General features: G+C 43.7%; 1 protein-coding gene across 5 annotated transcripts in view; it reads left to right on the plus strand.

Annotated features, from left to right (window-relative positions):
- The window catches only part of MSANTD3 (Myb/SANT DNA binding domain containing 3), a 1118007-nt gene extending 1106683 nt beyond the window's left edge, over positions 1 to 11324 (plus strand). For all 5 annotated transcript variants that reach the window (XM_077491959.1, XM_077491958.1, XM_077491961.1 and 2 more), the window contains one exon: positions 10487 to 11324. In XM_077491959.1, the coding sequence (XP_077348085.1) occupies positions 10487 to 10893 (407 nt within the window). In that variant the 3' untranslated portion in view covers positions 10894 to 11324. The remainder of the gene's footprint in view (positions 1 to 10486) is intronic.
- Positions 11325 to 18253: the final 6929 nt, after the last annotated feature.

The raw sequence follows: 18253 nt of genomic DNA on the forward strand, positions 1-18253 counted from the left end.
ATTTTTTTTATTTTTTTATTTGGATATAGTGTTGTCTAAAACATAGAATCATTAATAGTGTTAATTTATGCAGAATTGTTTTCACTATTAAAGTTGATTATATTATTTACACTGGTAAAAGATTATATAGATATTGTCATATATATAATCTAAGCGCTGCACTTTTTTTATTATTTCACTAATTGTTTACTTCCACCTGGCCGTTTACTAACGTTGCTAGGTGACCATTAGGGGCTTTCCTTTCTACTCCAATCCGGCGACATGCTATGCACATGCGCCCTAGGGGATCAATACGTCAATGCAAATGGTGGTGGTCTGCAATTAGATAGGGAGCACTCTAGGGCTAAGTGAAAACAAGAATTTAAAAAAAAAGTTAAAACCGAGTGTGAAAATGAGTCATGGCCGCTGCACCTCGAAGATATGGAAAGTGGAAAAAAGCCGAAAATTTCAATAAAATATAAAAATAAAGGAAAAGAGAAAGAAAAATTAAGAAAAAATGAAAAGGAAAAATATACAAGTTATAAGAAGAAAAAAAAAATAGAAGAAATAAAATAAAATGAAATAAAATCGAATAAAATAAAGAATGAGAAATGTAAAAAATGTGGAAAAAGCTAAAAAAAAATCCCTGTGCCAGCTGCCATGATAGACAAAGAAGCAGAATAACTGCAAAATAGATGTGCAAGTATTGAATGAAAGATTAAAATTGTTGATGCATTACAACCATAAGCAACATCACAATCCAAATTATCGGTCTTCAAAAAAACACAGATAGGATAAAGTGGTATTAAGGCCCCCTGGCTGGACTGTGCCCAAGTTATATGTCTAGTATTCCTCACGGCGAAGGAGGAAATGATCACGGTCTCCCCTGCTCACTGGTTATGATATTTGTTCAGTGACCATGCCCCTTAATTTGTACTTGATTCTTCCTAGCGACAAAGTGTATTGCTACAGGTTTGTTTAAATCAGGGGTTTCGCCTTTCAGGGCCCCCTCCAGCGCTACTCTTATATCACTCCTATGTTTCTGGAATTGTCGTTTAAAAGGGCCAACTGTTTTCCCTACATACTTCAATGAGCAGGGACATTTCAAAATGTAGACATAAAACTCTGTGTTGCAGTTCATATATCCTTGTATTCAAGATTGTCTGCCATTATGTGGGTGGGTGAAATGTTCACCACATATCAGAGTTGCAAACGTTACAATTATAACATCAGTAACCACCACTTTTTGGTGAGATTCTAACCTTTTGGCTTAACATTTTTAGATCTTGGATCTGCCTATATACCAATATTTCACTCAAGGACCTACTTCATTTGTGGACTAGTAACAGTGGATTCTTGATACTTGCGGTCAATGTACCGTCAGCTCTCAAAATGTTAATGTTGTGTGTGGTCTGCTTAATACAATCTGATTCCTGGTTAGACCCATATATGAACAAAGTCCTATCGGCTCTTTTAAGGGTAGGCATTCTTAATCGTGACAGGATTGAAACCCCTATAATCTATACAAGGTCTCAGTTCACCGCTCTTCTTTTTCACAAAGAAGAAACCAGGACCAGCAGGAGACAAGGATTTGCAGATGAAACCTCGAGAAAGTGCATCAGCAACATACTCCTCCATGACCTTATCCTCCAAGACCGACAAAGGGTAAACCCGGCCACGAGGAGGTACCAGGTTGAAGGTCAATTGCGTAATCATAAGGCCGGTGTGGAGGCAAACTACCGGCTTGACCTTTATCAAAGACATCGCCAAAATCACGGTACTCTTCTGGCTTGGATACCTTCAGGAAGCATGTCTCACTGCATTGTGGTGACCAGGAGAGAACCTCAGCATGGAGCCAATCAAAAGAGGGGCTGTGCCTCTGTAACCAAGGATAACCACAAACCAGCAGAAATCTGGGTGAGGAAATAAATTGGAATTGGATTATCTCATGATGAAGAGCCGCTACAGCCATGGACAACGGAACCGTCTCATGAGTCACATGGGCAGGCTGTAAAGGTCTCCCGTCAAGAGCCTCAATGGCAAGTGGAGTGTCACGCAGCTGCAGCGGAATCGAGTGCTGCAAAACAAATGCAGCATCAATGAACAGGCCTGCAGCGCCAGAGTCGATTAGAGCCTATATCTCGATGGACGACTCAGCCCAAGAAAGGGTGACCAAAACCAGGGGCTTATCCTTCTTGATAACTGGGGACAAAACAACGCCACCTAAGGTCCGTCCATGACAGGACCTCTAGGTTCGGGTGTTCCCTGGACGGGTAGGACAAGACTTCAAAAAGGGACCTGCCTGGCCACAATAAAGGTGCAATCTCTCCCTCCTCCTAAAGGCTCTCTCATCCGCAGAGAGACACGTGAAGCCCAGGTGCATGGGTTCATCTTCACTGACCAACTCGGTACCAGGAGGCATGGGTGGGACTACAAAGCTCGGAGGCAAATGTACAGGAGGCTTCTGCAAGCGCTCCTTAAGAGAAAGTCTTTCTCTGAGTCTGGAATCAATGAGGATGGCAAACGAGATCAAGCTCTCCAGCTCAGTGGGTATATCTCGGGCTGCTATCTCATCCTTGATGGAATCCGAGAGACCATGAGAAAAAGCAGCCACGAGGGCCTTATTGTTCCAAGCAACCTCTGCTGCCAGAGTACGGAATTCAATGGCGTAGTCGGAAACAGTTCTCGTACTCTGTTTGATGGACATGAGGCACTTGGCAGTAGAAGCGGAGCGTGCGGGGACGTCAAAAACCCTTTTAAAGGAGGCCACAAACTGAGGGTAACTCAAGAAAGGTTTTTGCGTCTCCCATAGAGGGTTAGCCCAGGCCAAGGCTCTCTCAGAAAGCAAAGATATCATGAAACCTACTTTGCTTCTGTCCGTGGGAAACGCCTGGGGCAGCTTTTCGAAGTATATCTCAACCTGATTGAGAAACCCTCTGCATTGAACTGGATTGCCCCCAAATCGCTGGGGAAGCGGAACAGAACCAGACATACCTCTTATAGAGGTAATACTCGAGGCGGGTGCCTGCACAGAGACTGTTGCAGCAGCAGGGATGGCCTGCGACTCAGGTTGTACCGGAGCAGCCACCGTGGGGGATTCCAGGTGAGACATCTGATTCAGGAGCGTTTTTAACGCCAAGGCAAACTGATCCATGCGGTGATCTTGCTCATTCAATCTGGAAAAAATATTACCAACAAGTGGATTGGCTGGATCTTCTGAATTCATGGCCTTCACGTACTGTCAGGAACCATGAAACAGACTGAGACAGAAGAACAATCAAATCACACTTGTTTATTAATAATAAAAATAAAAAGGTAAATAGAAAAAAGCGTAGTCAAGCATAGCCAGGGTCCAGTAGCCAGATCGGGTAGTCAGCCAGTCCAGAAGTCAGGGATCCGAGGAGAGGAACTGCAAGCAGGAGAAGAAGCCAGGAGGGATGACAGCAAGCCAGTCTTGAAACAAACTGCAGGAGATGGTTCCTCGTGATGTGACCAAACGTGAAGGCAATGGAGAAATGAGCTGGAAGGCTTTAAATAGGCAGGTCAGACGAGCATCATCAGGAACAGCTGGTAACTGTGGAGAGAGACGAGAGCTGGCAATTAGCCGACAACTGAGCGGCCAACCCAGAGGAGGAAGGGCTAAGCCAGCCCTGACAGGTTTACCCCTGAGTGGAAGGCCAGGAATAACATTCTTAAAACCATTACCCTGATGGACTATGCCCAAAAAAATGCTTGCTTGATCTCGGACGATGCTGAAAAGGCTTTCGACTGGGTTCATTGGCAATTCCTTGAAAGCATGCTTTAGCAAGTGGGCCTTGGATCTAACATGCTATGCAAGATCCAGGCTCTTTATGGAAACCCCACGGCGAAGATTCGCTCTAAGGGCCTACTATCAGACCTGATCAAGATTCGTAATGGAACCTGCCAGAGATGCCCCCTTTCACCACTTTTATACATACTCACCATGGAACATCTTGCCATTGCCATAAGACAAAATCCTAATATTCAGGGTCTTTCTATCGGCCAATGTCATCATAAATGATCTCTCTATGCAGACAACCTCCTATTATATGTTTCTAATCCTCATATTTCTATGCCAGCCATTGTCAAGGTATTCAGAGTTTGGTTTAGTAAGTAACTTTAAAGTCAATTATGATAAAACGGAGGCCCTCAACAGGGTGGCACAGTGGTGTAGTGGTTGGCACTCTCACCTAGCAGTAAGAAGAGTCGCTGGTTTAAATCCCAACTGCGACACTACCTGCCTGGAGTTTGCATGTTCTCCCTGTGCCTGCGTGGGTTTCCTCCGGGTACTCCAGTTTCCTCCCACAATACAAAGACTTGCAGGTAGGTAAATTGGCTTCTGTCCAAAATTGGCCCTAGTATATGAATGGGGACCTTGGATTGTGGGCTCCTTGAGGGTAGGGACTGAGGAGAGTGTGTAATGTGCAGGAATAGGGACAATTGTAGACACTCACTCAGGTTGAATTGGATGGACTGGTGTCTTTATTCAATCTTACTAAGTATGAAACATATCCTTGCCCAGGACTACTTTATCCCGACTTCAGTCCACATTTGTGTTTAAATGGCAGCAAAAGGCTAATAAATACCTAGGAATCCAAATTCCTACCTTGTCTACACTGGCAGATTTAATTTGCATACCCCTAGCATGGACGATTCATACTTTACGTTTACTGTCCTAGAGACCTAGCCCCTTGACCCCACTCTTTGGAATCACTTTCCCTCTGACTTGTACTAACTACATTTTTTTCATGGTAAAAATCTGATGCTCCTCTTCTGAGCCATACGCTCTGGAATGGAAAACAAATTGCCTTACTTCACATGCTCTCCACCTGTCATAACCCCTGGTTTGAACATACCCTATTGACACAATTTCTGGACAAAATACCGAACATTGACGAACTGAACAGGCCACAAACAGCCTATGAGTCGTTGCTGTCCCAGTCTGACAGACCAGAACACTCGCCATCTCAGATCTATCGGATTCTGATCTCTTATCTAGATCCATCACCATTTCTTTCAAAATGGGAACAGGAAAGGAATGTCACCTGATGATATGGAATGGGGAAAAAGACTGGCGCTTTCCTTTAAACTGTCTATCTCATCTCTTGCCCAAGAACGAAATTACCGAATCATGTCTAGGTGGTATCGCTGCCCTACTATTCTACATATATTAGATCCAAACATACCACACATGTGCTAGAGATGCTTGCAGGCCCCTGGCACCATTTGCAGGCCCCTGGCACACATTTGGGGCACATGCACACGAATTACCCCATTTTGGAATAAAATTCTCTATCTCCATGACAAAATAGTGGGGGACAAATTCCCAAATGAACCCCTCATAACTGTTCTGTCTATGTTGCTGGCTCCTATAAGCAAATCAAGAAGCAATTAATTTGTCATTTTTTGTCGGCTGCCCGCTCTGTTATGGCTAGGTCTTGGCGCCAGTGTCAGTGAAGTGGACAGGATCAAACATATAGAACGTATGATAGCATGGGATTCTGATAAGAATGACTCCCACACCAGTATGTGGACCGTATGGTTGCACTTCCGGTTTTCTTCTGATTTTTTAAGTTTTTGTAACAGATGCAGTTCATGATGCTTCTCCTGGGCCCTCTCATTTGTGGATTGCTAAACCTACTCTGACCCTACTCTTCTCTCTTCCCCCCTCCTTTTTTTTTTCTTTCCCTCCACTCTCTCTTCCTCCTTTCTTTCCCCTAACCTTTCTCACTTTTACATACGTAAGGTTCTGGTTAACGTAACTGTAGTGCCACTATATTTTCAGGCAGGCATATACTGGCCATTGTGACCTGGTGGGATGATGGCTCAGTGGGCCGGTTGGGCCGGTTTCAGTGACAGCCTGTCCAGTGCTGTGTCTTGGCACAGGGAGCTTTGCTCTTGTCCCCGTCTGGACTGTAATTTTCAATGGACAGGAACAAGGCAAGTTCCTGTGTTGATACAGCAACTGTCATTCACCATCCTGTGTTGATCCACCCACTCTCCCTCCTCTTCTCAGGCCGCTTGGTTCATACCACATCTCAGCTTGGCCCAGGGGGTGCGGCAGTCCATTGAAGGGCACAGCTTAGCTCGGCTCAGGGGGGCGGGGCGATCCACTGAAGGGCTCAGTTTGGCTTGGGGGGGGGTGAGGCGGTCCGCTGACCCACTGCATGGAAAGGCACCTTTTCCACAAATGTAAAACAATCTGCAAGGAGGGGGATTAGGATGAGAAGTGGAACCCTTCTTGCCTTTAGTGCAGGGGACTGTACCAGAAAATTTAGGTCAGTGCATCGCATGACGGCTCCATGCCACAGACAGACTGCCCTGCCACTGCCATCTGCTGAAAATAATCTGCAGGGGACACTGTTGTAAGAGAGGAGTAGGGACCCTAAGGTAAGGGGAACACTGATATAAAAGTTTCCCCTTATATCTGTGTCCTCACTCCCCCTTTACATCAGTGTCCCCCTTACCATAGTGTATGTTGATGTAAGGAGGGTGGCTCTAATGAACAGAGACCCCTCCCCCAACATCAAAATTTCCCTTTACACCACAGAGTTCCCCTTTAAATTAGAGTCTGTGGAACTCCCACTTGCCCCGCCCTTACACTGTGAACTCTGATGCTGCAGACTATGATGTAAGGGGGTTCTGGTGATCAGAGACCCCCTTTACACCAGCCTGTCCGTATACTGCCCTTGCCTGTCTGTATACTAGAGTCTGTATACTACACCCTTTTTTTTTTATGCACAATTACGTATAGTTTATATACTATTTTGGTGTGTATTTGCAAAATTAAAGTGGGCCGGTCTGGATGAACTCCAGGGCCAAATTTCTGTCCCAGTCCGGCCCTGTTTTCAGGCCATATGCGCAAGCCTTGTTTTTTTTTTTTTTTTTTTACAACTGTTTCTTGTGGAATACAATTGTTATGCATGCTTTTACTGTGCCTTAGTGACCTATATTTTATATGATATTAATATATATATATATATATATATATATATATATATATATATATATATATATATATATATATATATATATATTAATTATGCGATACTTGCTTTCTTATTCTTATTATGATCTTAATGTCTACTTGTTTATCCATTGGAATTGGATTGATACTCTTGTGTTTTCACTCAATTATTGTTTAAGATTTTTTGAAACTTAATAAAAACAGAATTATAATACCTTATTTAGTCACTGCTGTTCAGCAGTCACATGACAATTGCCAAGTCTTTCCCATCCTCATTGAAAGGTCTGAGGGAGGAGTTTCAAGTACTCTTCTGAGGACATCTGGACTACGAATCTGTGTCTGGCAGACATAAATTGTCTGCCAGTCACACGACCAAAAAAAAAAAAAAAAAACACTTTCAGAATAGAAAATCAAAATAAATAGTATTACAAATCTATATTACAAAAGAAAATGTTTGTCTGCCCTTACCGTGTAGGTGAAGTTTAAGCTTACTGACAATAGCTTTTACTTTAACGCTGTAAAGATATCTGGAGAAGGCTCTGACAATCACAGGCTGTGTAACGCACCTCTGGGTCAATATTGTGTATATGCTGGAACGAACAGGGAGATAAAACCTCCATCAATTAACATCTTATCTCACATCCCCACAGCAATAGGAGGACATGGAAGAGGAGAGAGGAGACTGTCATTTTGCAGTTTGTATACATCCATATGTGTGAAGTTATAGTCACATGGGCTGCACAGATAAGAAAAAAGGAGGAAATTCAATTAGAAGGGAACTAAAAATTGAGCATGCTCAGTAGATGTGGCAACAGCTAATCTCAGGATGCATGGGGGACACAGCCGAGGGAGCAGGGAAAGTTAACAGCAGGATCAACCAAGTTTTTTGCAGTTTACAGAAAACAAATGACAACGTGATTATACAATGTAATTTAGCATGTACTGACAATGATTTGGGTGTAACCACTTGACCTTCAGAAGATTTACCCCCTTTCATGACCAGGCCATTTTTTGCAATACAATTGCGCGGTCGTGCGACACTGTACCCAAAAAAGTATGTCCTTTTTGTCACAAATATAGCGCGGCCCCCCCACCCCCAAGCACCATGTCCCCATGTTGATGAGGACAAGGGCCTCTTCCCGCCAACCCTGGCCGTTGGTTGTCAGGGTCTGTGGGTGGGGGCTTATCGGAATCCGGGAGCCCCCTTTAATAAGGAGGCCCCGGATACCGGCCCCCCACCCTATGTGAATGAGTATGGGGTCCAATGTACCCCTACCCATTCACCTGTAAAATAAAGTACAAAAAAACACAACACACAAGGGTTAAAATAGTTTATTGCACAGCTCCGTGGGTCTTCCGTCTTCGGGGGTCTTCTCGCCGGACTCCTCCGCTATCTTCTTCTAGCTCTTTTACTAGCGGAGGAGCCCAGCTTTCTTCCTCACCGCCGCCCTCTTCTTCCGACTTCAGGGGTCTTGTTCCCCTCTTCGGTTCTTCTGCCGGGCCACCGCGCCTTCTTCTAGCTCTTTTACAGGCGGTGGCCCGGTCTTCTGTCGCCGCTGTCGTCGCCTTCTGTTCTTCTCTTCTTCTCTTCAGATGTTGCCTCGTCGCATCCTCCGCTCACAATGGCACGGACGCGACGTGCGGCGACTTATATAGGGACATCACCGGATGATGTCCCCGCCTATTATGATGTCACAGTCCCAGCATCCTCTGGGACTGTGACACCATAATGGGCGGGGACATCATCCGGTGATGCCTCGCACGTCGCGTCTGTGCCATTGTGAGTGGAGGATGCGATGAGGCAACATCTGAAGAGAAGAAAAGAACAGAAGAACAGAAGGAGGCGGCGGCGACAGAAGACCGGGCCACCGCCTGTAAAAGAGCTATAAGATGGGGTGGTGGCCCGGCAGAAGAACCGAAGAGGGGGACAAGATCCCCGAAGTCTGAAGAAGAGGGTGGCGGCGAAGAAGAAAGAAAGCCGGGCTCCTCCGCTAGTAAGAGCTAGAAGAAGATAGCGGAGGAGTCCGGCGAGAAGACCCTCGAAGTCGGAAGACCCCCGAAGCTGTGCAATAAACTATTTTAACCCTTGTGTGTTGTGTTTTTTTGTACTTTATTTTACAGGTGAATGGGTAGGGGTACATTGTACCCCATACTCATTCACATAGGGTGGGGGGCCGGTATCCGGGGCCCCCTTATTAAAGGGGGCTCCCGGATTCCGATAAGCCCCCTGCCCGCAGACCCCGACAACCAACAGCCAGGGTTGTCGGGAAGAGGCCCTTGTCCTCATCAACATGGGGACAAGGTGCTTTGGGGTGGGGGGGCCGCACGACCCTTCCTTCCCCAAGGCACCCCTCATGTTGAGGGCACGCGGCCTTGTACGGCTCAGGAGGAGCCCCCCTTTCCTGGCCGGCAAGGTAGCTTGGATAAGGGTCTGATGTGGACCCCCACTCCAATTTTTTTCGGCGTTGGGGTTCCCCTTTAAGTCCATACCAGGTGGCGGGGCCAGCGACGCATCCTTCGCGGGCCCCGCCTACCTGGAGATGTGCTAAAAATGAGCGGACTTTTCTCCAGGCGGGAAAAGTCCATTCATTTCAAAAGTACGGCGGACTGGCATACGCAGGGCTGGATTGTCCGGTGGGAAGATTGGTGTGCAAAACTACTTTCTAAGTCCGCCCTACTTTCGGGTAAAAAAAAGTCCGCCGGAGGCTACACACGGGGGGATTGTCCGGCGGACTTGAGTTTGCTGGACTTTTCCACCCGATTGTTTGATCGTGTGTACGCGGCATAATACAGTGATCAGTGCTAAATAAATATGCACTGTCACTGTACTAATGACACTGGCAGGGAAGGGGATAACATCAGGGATGATGAAAGGGTTTACTTTGTACCTAGCCTGTGATTCAGTGTAGTGGGGGAGGTGTTTTTACACTAGTGCTTTACAAAAACAGGATCCATGCCTTCTGTACTCACAGAACAGCAATCTGTCTTGTTTTAGGCTGCTGTTCTGCCTCTGCAACGAGCAACCGAACGTCAGTGAGAGCTGGCTGGCGGCAGTGCTTGACCCACACCCGGAGGTGTCAGAGCACGTAGTAGGTATGTGATCTGGTACAGAGTGGCCGCCCTGCCACAGTAAATGTATGGTGGGTGGTCCACAAGTGGTTAATGACACTTTCAAAACAAACAGGTAGCAGTAGAATAAATTATGCTTATCACTAAATCAGTCTTTCGTGCATTTACTTAGGCACCAGGCACAATTTTGCCTTTTCTGTGTTTTCCAAATCTTACAACAATGCACTTCATTGCTTATTATTTTTATTTTGTTCTTTATTTTTTAGCTAGCTATTTTTACATGGTGGATTGAGGGATAATAAATAGAGGGTAGATCAAATTTTGTGCAAGGTTCATTTTTAATAGTCTTTTTCTAATTTAGTTACATTTCTTGTGGTTTTATAAATGAGCGTCTTTGTTTTGCCAACAGTTTTACATGTAATAATATTCCTATTATTTTTAATTCTCTAGAATCTTTTGTTATGCCTGAGAGAGAGATGTTCTCAGCGGAGAAGTCTATAGTCAACATGGTGAAATGTCAAGGCAACATGCCATCATCCACCTGCTCATCTGCCAGAATAACCGCTAACAGGACCTACAGGAGCAAACCTTCCCAGAATGGCCTTCTGACAAAGATGCATGAAGAAGAACACCACCAACAGATGTCTATCCTCCAGCTTCAGCTAATTCAGATGAATGAAGTACATGTAGCTAAAGTGCAGCAGATTGAGCGGGAATGTGAAATGGCTGAGGTTGAACACCGGATTAAGATGGAAATCCTAAATAAAAAAAAAATGTACTGGGAAAGGAAATTGCAAACAATCACAAAAGAATGGCCAGTGGCATCATTTAACAGACCTTTTCCAAACTCACCATAAACATTAACTTAAAACTGATGGAAGTGGAAAACACAAACGACTAATTCTTTAAAAAGGTTTTACCAACTCTATAAACATTAGAATGCCCAACACTGGTTACATTTGTTGTGAAGGAAAAATAGTTACAGAGAAATAAACTAAAAAAAATAATAATGCTACGTTGTTAGGGACTTGTCCTGGCAGCAATGTATTTTCTCTGTTTGCAGTATTAGAATTAAAACAGCACCTGGCCTGTTTGTTTTGGCCACATTGTTTATGGTAGAATAATGGTAATGGTATGGTTTGGTCTTTTCTCAGACAAACTTTTTTCTTAACATTGATCTTACTGACAGATTCAGATTTGTTATTTTATTATTTTATAAATACTATCACTATGTTGGTTTAATAGATTTGATTAGTACACTGTTTGATAAATGTGGATATATACTCTGTATATGTGTCACTTTGTGTGCCTATGTATATATGTGTGTGTGTGTGTGTGTATATATATATATATATATATATATATATATATATATATATATATATATATATATATATATACTCTTTTATGAAAGATTAAAAAGATCACCACTTATTGGTAGTGTTATTGAAATACTGAAGATGGTAGGGTATACAGATTAAAGCCCATTTCCTGAGTTTATTTGATTCTGGAGAGTTTAAACGGTTTTAAAGCCTCTGTTAGTTTTTTTTTTATTGTTATCTGAGTTTTGCCTGAATTCCTGTCAGGACAAGAAGTAATGGAAAATTTCTCCAATGGGGACACACAAAACACTGATCAAAAAAACATTTTTAGTAGCGTAGTGAAAGGAGAAAACATTTGACAATGTTTTATTGCTGTACAGTATGTGCCCTCCCGTGCCAGTAATGCCTGGCACGGGAGGGCACTCAATCAATCTTGTTGACGGGGTCACAGATGGCAATAGTCAGTAACTTTTTTTTGTTTTTAATAATCCAGAATTCCATATTTGTTCATAGGTTATCTTTTCAAATGTTTTTATTGAGATTTTTAGCAGAGTTAGTTACAACAAGGGTTACAAAACAAAAAAAAATAATATATAGTAATAAAAGTAACATAACACAGTATAAGGTAGTGACAGGGTTTTCTCATCACAATATAGCATATAAACAAATAATCCACAATAAAGAATAAAGTAGTTTTCCCAAGTATCTAATATTCATAGTCAAAAAGGGACTCGAACAAGAGTAAGTCTCTTAGAATTTGTATAATAAAGTCCGTAATATAATTATTGTAAGATTTATAAATAGCGATATGGATAATGGCCACCTCTGGACCCCAAGACACCCCTCACAGGGATCTATCTGTGTCTTGGAGTACCTAGGCCAACATCCTAAAGGAAATTCAAACACAGTAGTTATCTTTTATGAAGGAAAATAAAGATCTATTCTTACTCCGCAGCTCAATTCAGATAAACAGACATGTGATATATTTGTCACTTTGTTATGAAATTATTTTTAAAGCCATCCAAAAAAAAAAATATTAAAACCCACAAGAGTTCTTTCTTCTATATGATTAAAGAATCAGCATTATCTAAATTTTGGAAGTATAATTTTTGTACCATGTACTCCAAGGTTCCCATAGTTGTTGTTCCTTAATATATAGGGGTTTGTCATTAGGAAATAACAATTCGTAAGTTCATAGGTTATCTTAACCACTTGCTTACTGGGCACTTAAACCCCCCTCCTGCCCAGACCAATTTTCAGCTTTCAGCGCTGATGCACTTTGAATGACAATTGCGCGGGCATACAACACTGTACCCAAATGAAATTTTTATCATTTTTTTTCCCACAAATAGAGCTTTCTTTTGGTGGTATTTAATTACAGCTGGGAGTTTTATTTTTTGCTAAACAAACAAAAAAAGATGCAAAAAAAAAAAAATCATGTTTAATAGTTTGTTATAAAATTTTGCAAACAGGTCCTTTTTCTCCTTCATTGAAGTGCGCTGATGAGGCGGCACTGATAGGCTGCACTAGTGGGCACTGATAGGCACAGATAAGGCGGCACTGATGGGAAAGGATGGGCACAGATAAGATGGCACGGATGGGTGGCACTAAGGGGCACTGATAGGTACCACTGATAGATGGGACTGATGGGCACTGATAGGTGGCACTGATAGGTGGCTCTGATAGGTGGCACTGCTGGGCACTGATGGGCACTGGTAGATGACACTGATGGGCACGGATATGTGGCACTGGGGTGCAGCACCTTTGTTGAGGCAGATTGTGGGCACTGCTGGGTGGCACTGTGGGCACTGCTGGGTGGCACTGCTGGGTGGCACTGTGGGCACTGCTGGGTGGCACTGTGGGCACTGCTGGGTGGCACTATGGGCACTGCTGGGTGGCACTGACGGGGGGCACTTATTTTTTATTGAGGTGGCACTGGAAGGGGGCAGGTGTGCACGGGCAGGGCTGGCTGTGATCGGGACTGATGTCCCGATCACGGCTGCCTGTGATCGGCTTTTTTTTTTTTTTCTCTTCTCGCACTGTCAGGAATAATAGCCGATTACCGGCTCCGTTGTATCACATGATCAGCTGTCATTGGCTGACAGCTGATCACGTGATAAGGGGTCGGGATCGACCCCTTGCTCGGATCGGTGATCAGGCGAGTCCCATAGACATAGAGATCAATAGACGTAGTCCCGGCAAAGGAGGTCCGCGCTGTAGCTGTCATTCAGCTATAGCGCGGGTCTCAAGTGGTTAATTACTGTATCTATGAACGAATATAAAAAGTGTTGCAAGCATAACTTTACACAGGTTTTGAAGAGGCCAAAGTGACAAGACCATTGTGTCTTATGTCACGGTAGCTAATAAATCAAGGTCCAATATGTTATTTTTCAAACATAGTGGTGGAAGACTGCAGTGCTCCAAAATAGGACTGGGCTTGAGGTACCCCTCAAAATAACATATTGGGCTGCATTGGGCACTTCAGCAAGAGGGGATGCATTCATATGCTGCTGAGGTAGATAGGGGTGTACTTTTAGTCTTGGATACTAAAGCACTGCTCCCAAATGTGGCTTTGCTATGCAAATATCTGTTTAAAAATATGTGCCATGCCTCACAATTGTATGCGTCTGCATCATGGAGAAGTAATATTGTGTAAATTGTTTAAAAGAAGGGAAAGTTGGCCCAAATAATGGAAAAAAGTGTAATTGACAGATAGTGTTGGAAATCAGAATGAGACCTAGATGTAGACCTAGATGTAGAGTCTTCATTAGAAAGTGTTTTATTTTCGCCAATTATATGTTTTTGTTTGATGTGCTAAATTTAAATTTGTAGCGCTTTTTCATTTTTATGATCTAATTGTTTTGTATGTTAGTAATTCATGTGTAAGAAGAAGTCGTGGCAACAGAGAGAATTTTAAATTGCATGCAGTTTCTAGTTTGTGACATACACTCAAAGCAGAGCAATCTTATGTGAAAAATGAATCCCACATATGGATAGTTCCTCGTCCAAAAATGGCCAAGGACCTACCCAACTTTGCCAATTTTCCATTTTGTTGTTGCTGTGTGATAAAATCTATCAATCATGCCCTTAATTTGGGTCCTATGAAATCTTATCCAATCTTTTGCAGTCACAGTCATTATTGATTCAACCACCTCATCCTGTGCAATCCAGACACCAAATTATATTTATAATATCTGGTATATGTGTAGGCTTGTGCCTATAAAGAGGGCATGATAAGTACTTAGCAAACATTAAAAGAACAATATGAAATCAATAGAGGATGGGCCTTTTATAGGGTTGTTCCCATGGGTATATCAAAGTATATTTACAAGAATACATATAAATGATTATGTAAATGTAAAAAAGATTTTTATTAATACATACAAATCTATTATCTTAAAAAAATTAAGGCAAGAAAGGCCCGCATAAGTAAAAACACATTTACATGCATCGGACATAATATATTACATGTCATACGGAAACTGCCAACATGTTTTGTGGTACAGACCGCTTCTTCAGGGCTTCATTAAGTATCTGATATATACATAGACAAAAACAAAATTAGTGACTGACTATACAAAATACTACATATTTATAAAAAAAAAAAAAATAATATATATATATATATATATATATATATATATATATATATATATACACATTTTTTCCCCCCATTTTATTTTTTTACATTTTTTAACATTAGTCTCCTGATAGGGAGTGTGTTATATTGATTTTTCAGTGGTTTATTTAAGTTGTTCAGCATTGGGTTGTGGCCCCTGGTGTCCCTGGCTGTTGTTTTGGGCTGAAGTCCCTTCTTCCTGGTCCTCCTCCCCCTGTTTCTGGGCTGGACCCCGAGGTGGGTGCGTTTCCTTGGCTTGGTTCTGCCCGGGGCATTTTGACTCGGGCTGATTTCGGCTGCTGGCATGGGGGTTCTTGCCTGGTTGCTGTCAGGGTGCATAGCCATGCTGGAATGTACAGCAGCTGGTTGTAATCTGGTTGCTGTCTTTGGAGTGTATGCAACCACGCTGGAACACACTTCAGGATGTGGCGGCTGGCTGTGACTGTATTGATGTCACTTCCAGCAATTGGCTGGATTGAGCGTCACATCCACCTTCCCGCTGTACCCAGGTTAGTGCGATGGTGGTGCTTGTACTGACCGTGAGGTTGCGGGCAACGGGGCTTACACATATATTTGTTTGGTGCCTCAACTCCTACTGGTTCTTGGACATTCATATAGGCATTGGTTTATGATTGACAGAGGGCCAACCCAGTTCCCCAGTAAACACCCCTACTGTCTTTTTAAGGGCTGGTCTGTGCAGGGGTTTCTTTCTGGACTATTGGGTCCTCAGGAGACCCAGACACCATCCCCAACCTTTTGGGGTATTTCATATAGAACAAAGTTGCTGACGCTTGGCTGAATGCGATTATGAACCCCTAAATAGGGTAAGGACTACACCCCCATACTTTTGAAGTTTGCATTTACGTCTGTGTATAGATATCCCCATTAATTTCTGCTGACTTAGGCAGAAATAAATGGGGATAATTATACACAGACATAAATGCAAACTTCAAAATATGCAAATCAATAATACACTCACTATTGCCCTTTCACCTGTGTATTTCCCACTGCGCTTTAGCAAAAATCCCTTCCCCACTAAGCAGTCACTTAAAAATTAAAATCTGTGTATTGTTTCTATTATAAATAATTGAAAAACATGGTGCTAAATTCAAGTGTGTATTGCCCCACTAAATCAGATGCTGTAAAATGCATTGAATCAAAAAATATATAAATAAATACGTAAAAGAAATAATAAACATTAAACAATAATAAATAACCCAGTGAATAAGTGATAGTTTACACTATACATCCAAACACTCCTCAAGGAGTATTGCAAAACATATACAGTGTATATACAATGTTGCAAAAGTCTGTGAGTCTTCAAAACATGCTTCACATCAGCAAACAATATTGATCAGTAGTGATGGACGAACTTCCGACGGGACGTTTCGCGAACGCGAAATGCGAACGGACCCAAACGTTCGCGAAACAGAACGTTCGCCGCGGGCCCCATTGACTTCAATGGGAGGCGAACTTTGCAAACCTTCATGTCGAATTTGCGGCCACGTGGTAATTATTAGGGGGTAAAACGTAGTCCCACCATCTGGACAATGACATAATACATGTATGAGGTGAATTTGGGATCGATAACTACAAGCATTTTTATTTTATTTGGGAAATTGTTCTAACAATTCAGGACTATGGAGCTAATGAAGGCAATGGAGGAGAGGGAAGGTCAGGGACCAGGGTAGGCAAAGAAGAGGGTGCAGGAGATGATCACCAGCAGCGTGACATACCGGAATGACACATGCACCGTGATAGAGGCATCTGACAGCAGCACCGTAATACAGAGCACTGACAGCAGCACCGTGACATACAGCGCTGACAGCAGCACCGTGACATACAGCGCTGACAGCAGCACCGTGACATACAGCGCTGACAGCAGCACCGTGACATACAGCGCTGACAGCAGCACCGTGACATACAGCGCTGACAGCAGCACCGTGACATACAGCGCTGACAGCAGCACCGTGACATACAGCGCTGACAGCAGCACCGTGACATACAGCGCTGACAGCAGCACCGTGACATACAGCACTGACAGCAGCACCGTAAGCAGCCCCAGGAGGAAGTCAGCACAGCACAGGGATGGTGTGATCCCCTCATAATAAGAACCCCCAGGAGGAAGTCAGCACAGCACAGGGATAGTGTGATCCCTTCATAATAAGAACCCCCAGGAGGAAGTCAGCACAGCACAGGGATATCATAAGCAGCCCCAGTAGAAATATGACACCGCTCAACCTCTTCAAAGAGGAGGGTAGGGGCATATAGTACGGTGTGCTTTTTTGGGTCAAGGAAGTGAGCCAAATGAATTAAGAAGGTCTGTGTGCTTGATTAAAAAAATAGTTTATAGACATATACATGGTCTACTGGTCACATGTGTTGAATTCCTCCGAGATCCATGCCTCATTCATTTTTAGAAATGTGAGGTAGTTAACACTGTGGTGAGCTAGGCGAGTACGCTTATCGGTCACAATCCCCCCTGCTGCGCTGAACGTCCTTTCGGACAGGACACTGGATGAGGGGCAAGCCAACAGTTCGATTGCAAATTGGGCAAGCTCTGGCCAGAGGTCAAGCCTGCCCACCCAGTAGTCTAGGGGTTCATCACTCCTCAGAGCGTCCACATCGGCCGTTAACCCAATGTAGTCGGACACCTGACGGTCTAGGCGTTCCCTGATGCTGGATCCGGATGACACCTGTCGATGGGTCGGCTGAAAGAATGACCTCATATCCGAAGTCACCAACACATCTTCAAACCGGCCTCTTCTTGCAGGCGCTGTTGGATTGGTACCCGCAAATCCTTCTCTGGGAGTGGGAATTGCTCCTCTGCCAGCGCACGCAAAAGCAGAATGCAGCATTTCTCGAAGCAAGGCCTGGAAGTGCTGCATTCTGACAGCCCTCTGCGACGGCGGTAACATTTCCGCCATTTTGTGTTTGTACCGGGGGTCTAAGTACGTTGCCACCCAGTACTGGTCCTTGACCCTCATGCTTTTTATACGGGGGTCCCTATTAAAACACTGGAGCATGAAGGCCCCCATTTGCACTAAAGTGGAAGCGGTGTGGTGGCCTGGCTCCTGCTCATCATCCAGGATAATGTCGTCCTCTTCATTCTCCTCTCCCCATCCACGCACAACAGGGATCCCAGAAAGGTTTAAAGCATGCTCTTCTTGCTCCTGCTCATCCGCCCCGGCACCATCCTCCTCTGACTCCTCATCAGACTCCTGTTGTTGACTTGTCTCAGATAGAGTAGCCCCCCCTGGGAATTCATCCAGCATT

This window comes from Lithobates pipiens, unplaced genomic scaffold, assembly GCF_037356315.1.
Source record: "Lithobates pipiens isolate NorthernLeopardFrog02 unplaced genomic scaffold, aLitPip1_a1.2 Scaffold_19, whole genome shotgun sequence".
NCBI classification, from domain to species: domain Eukaryota; kingdom Metazoa; phylum Chordata; class Amphibia; order Anura; family Ranidae; genus Lithobates; species Lithobates pipiens.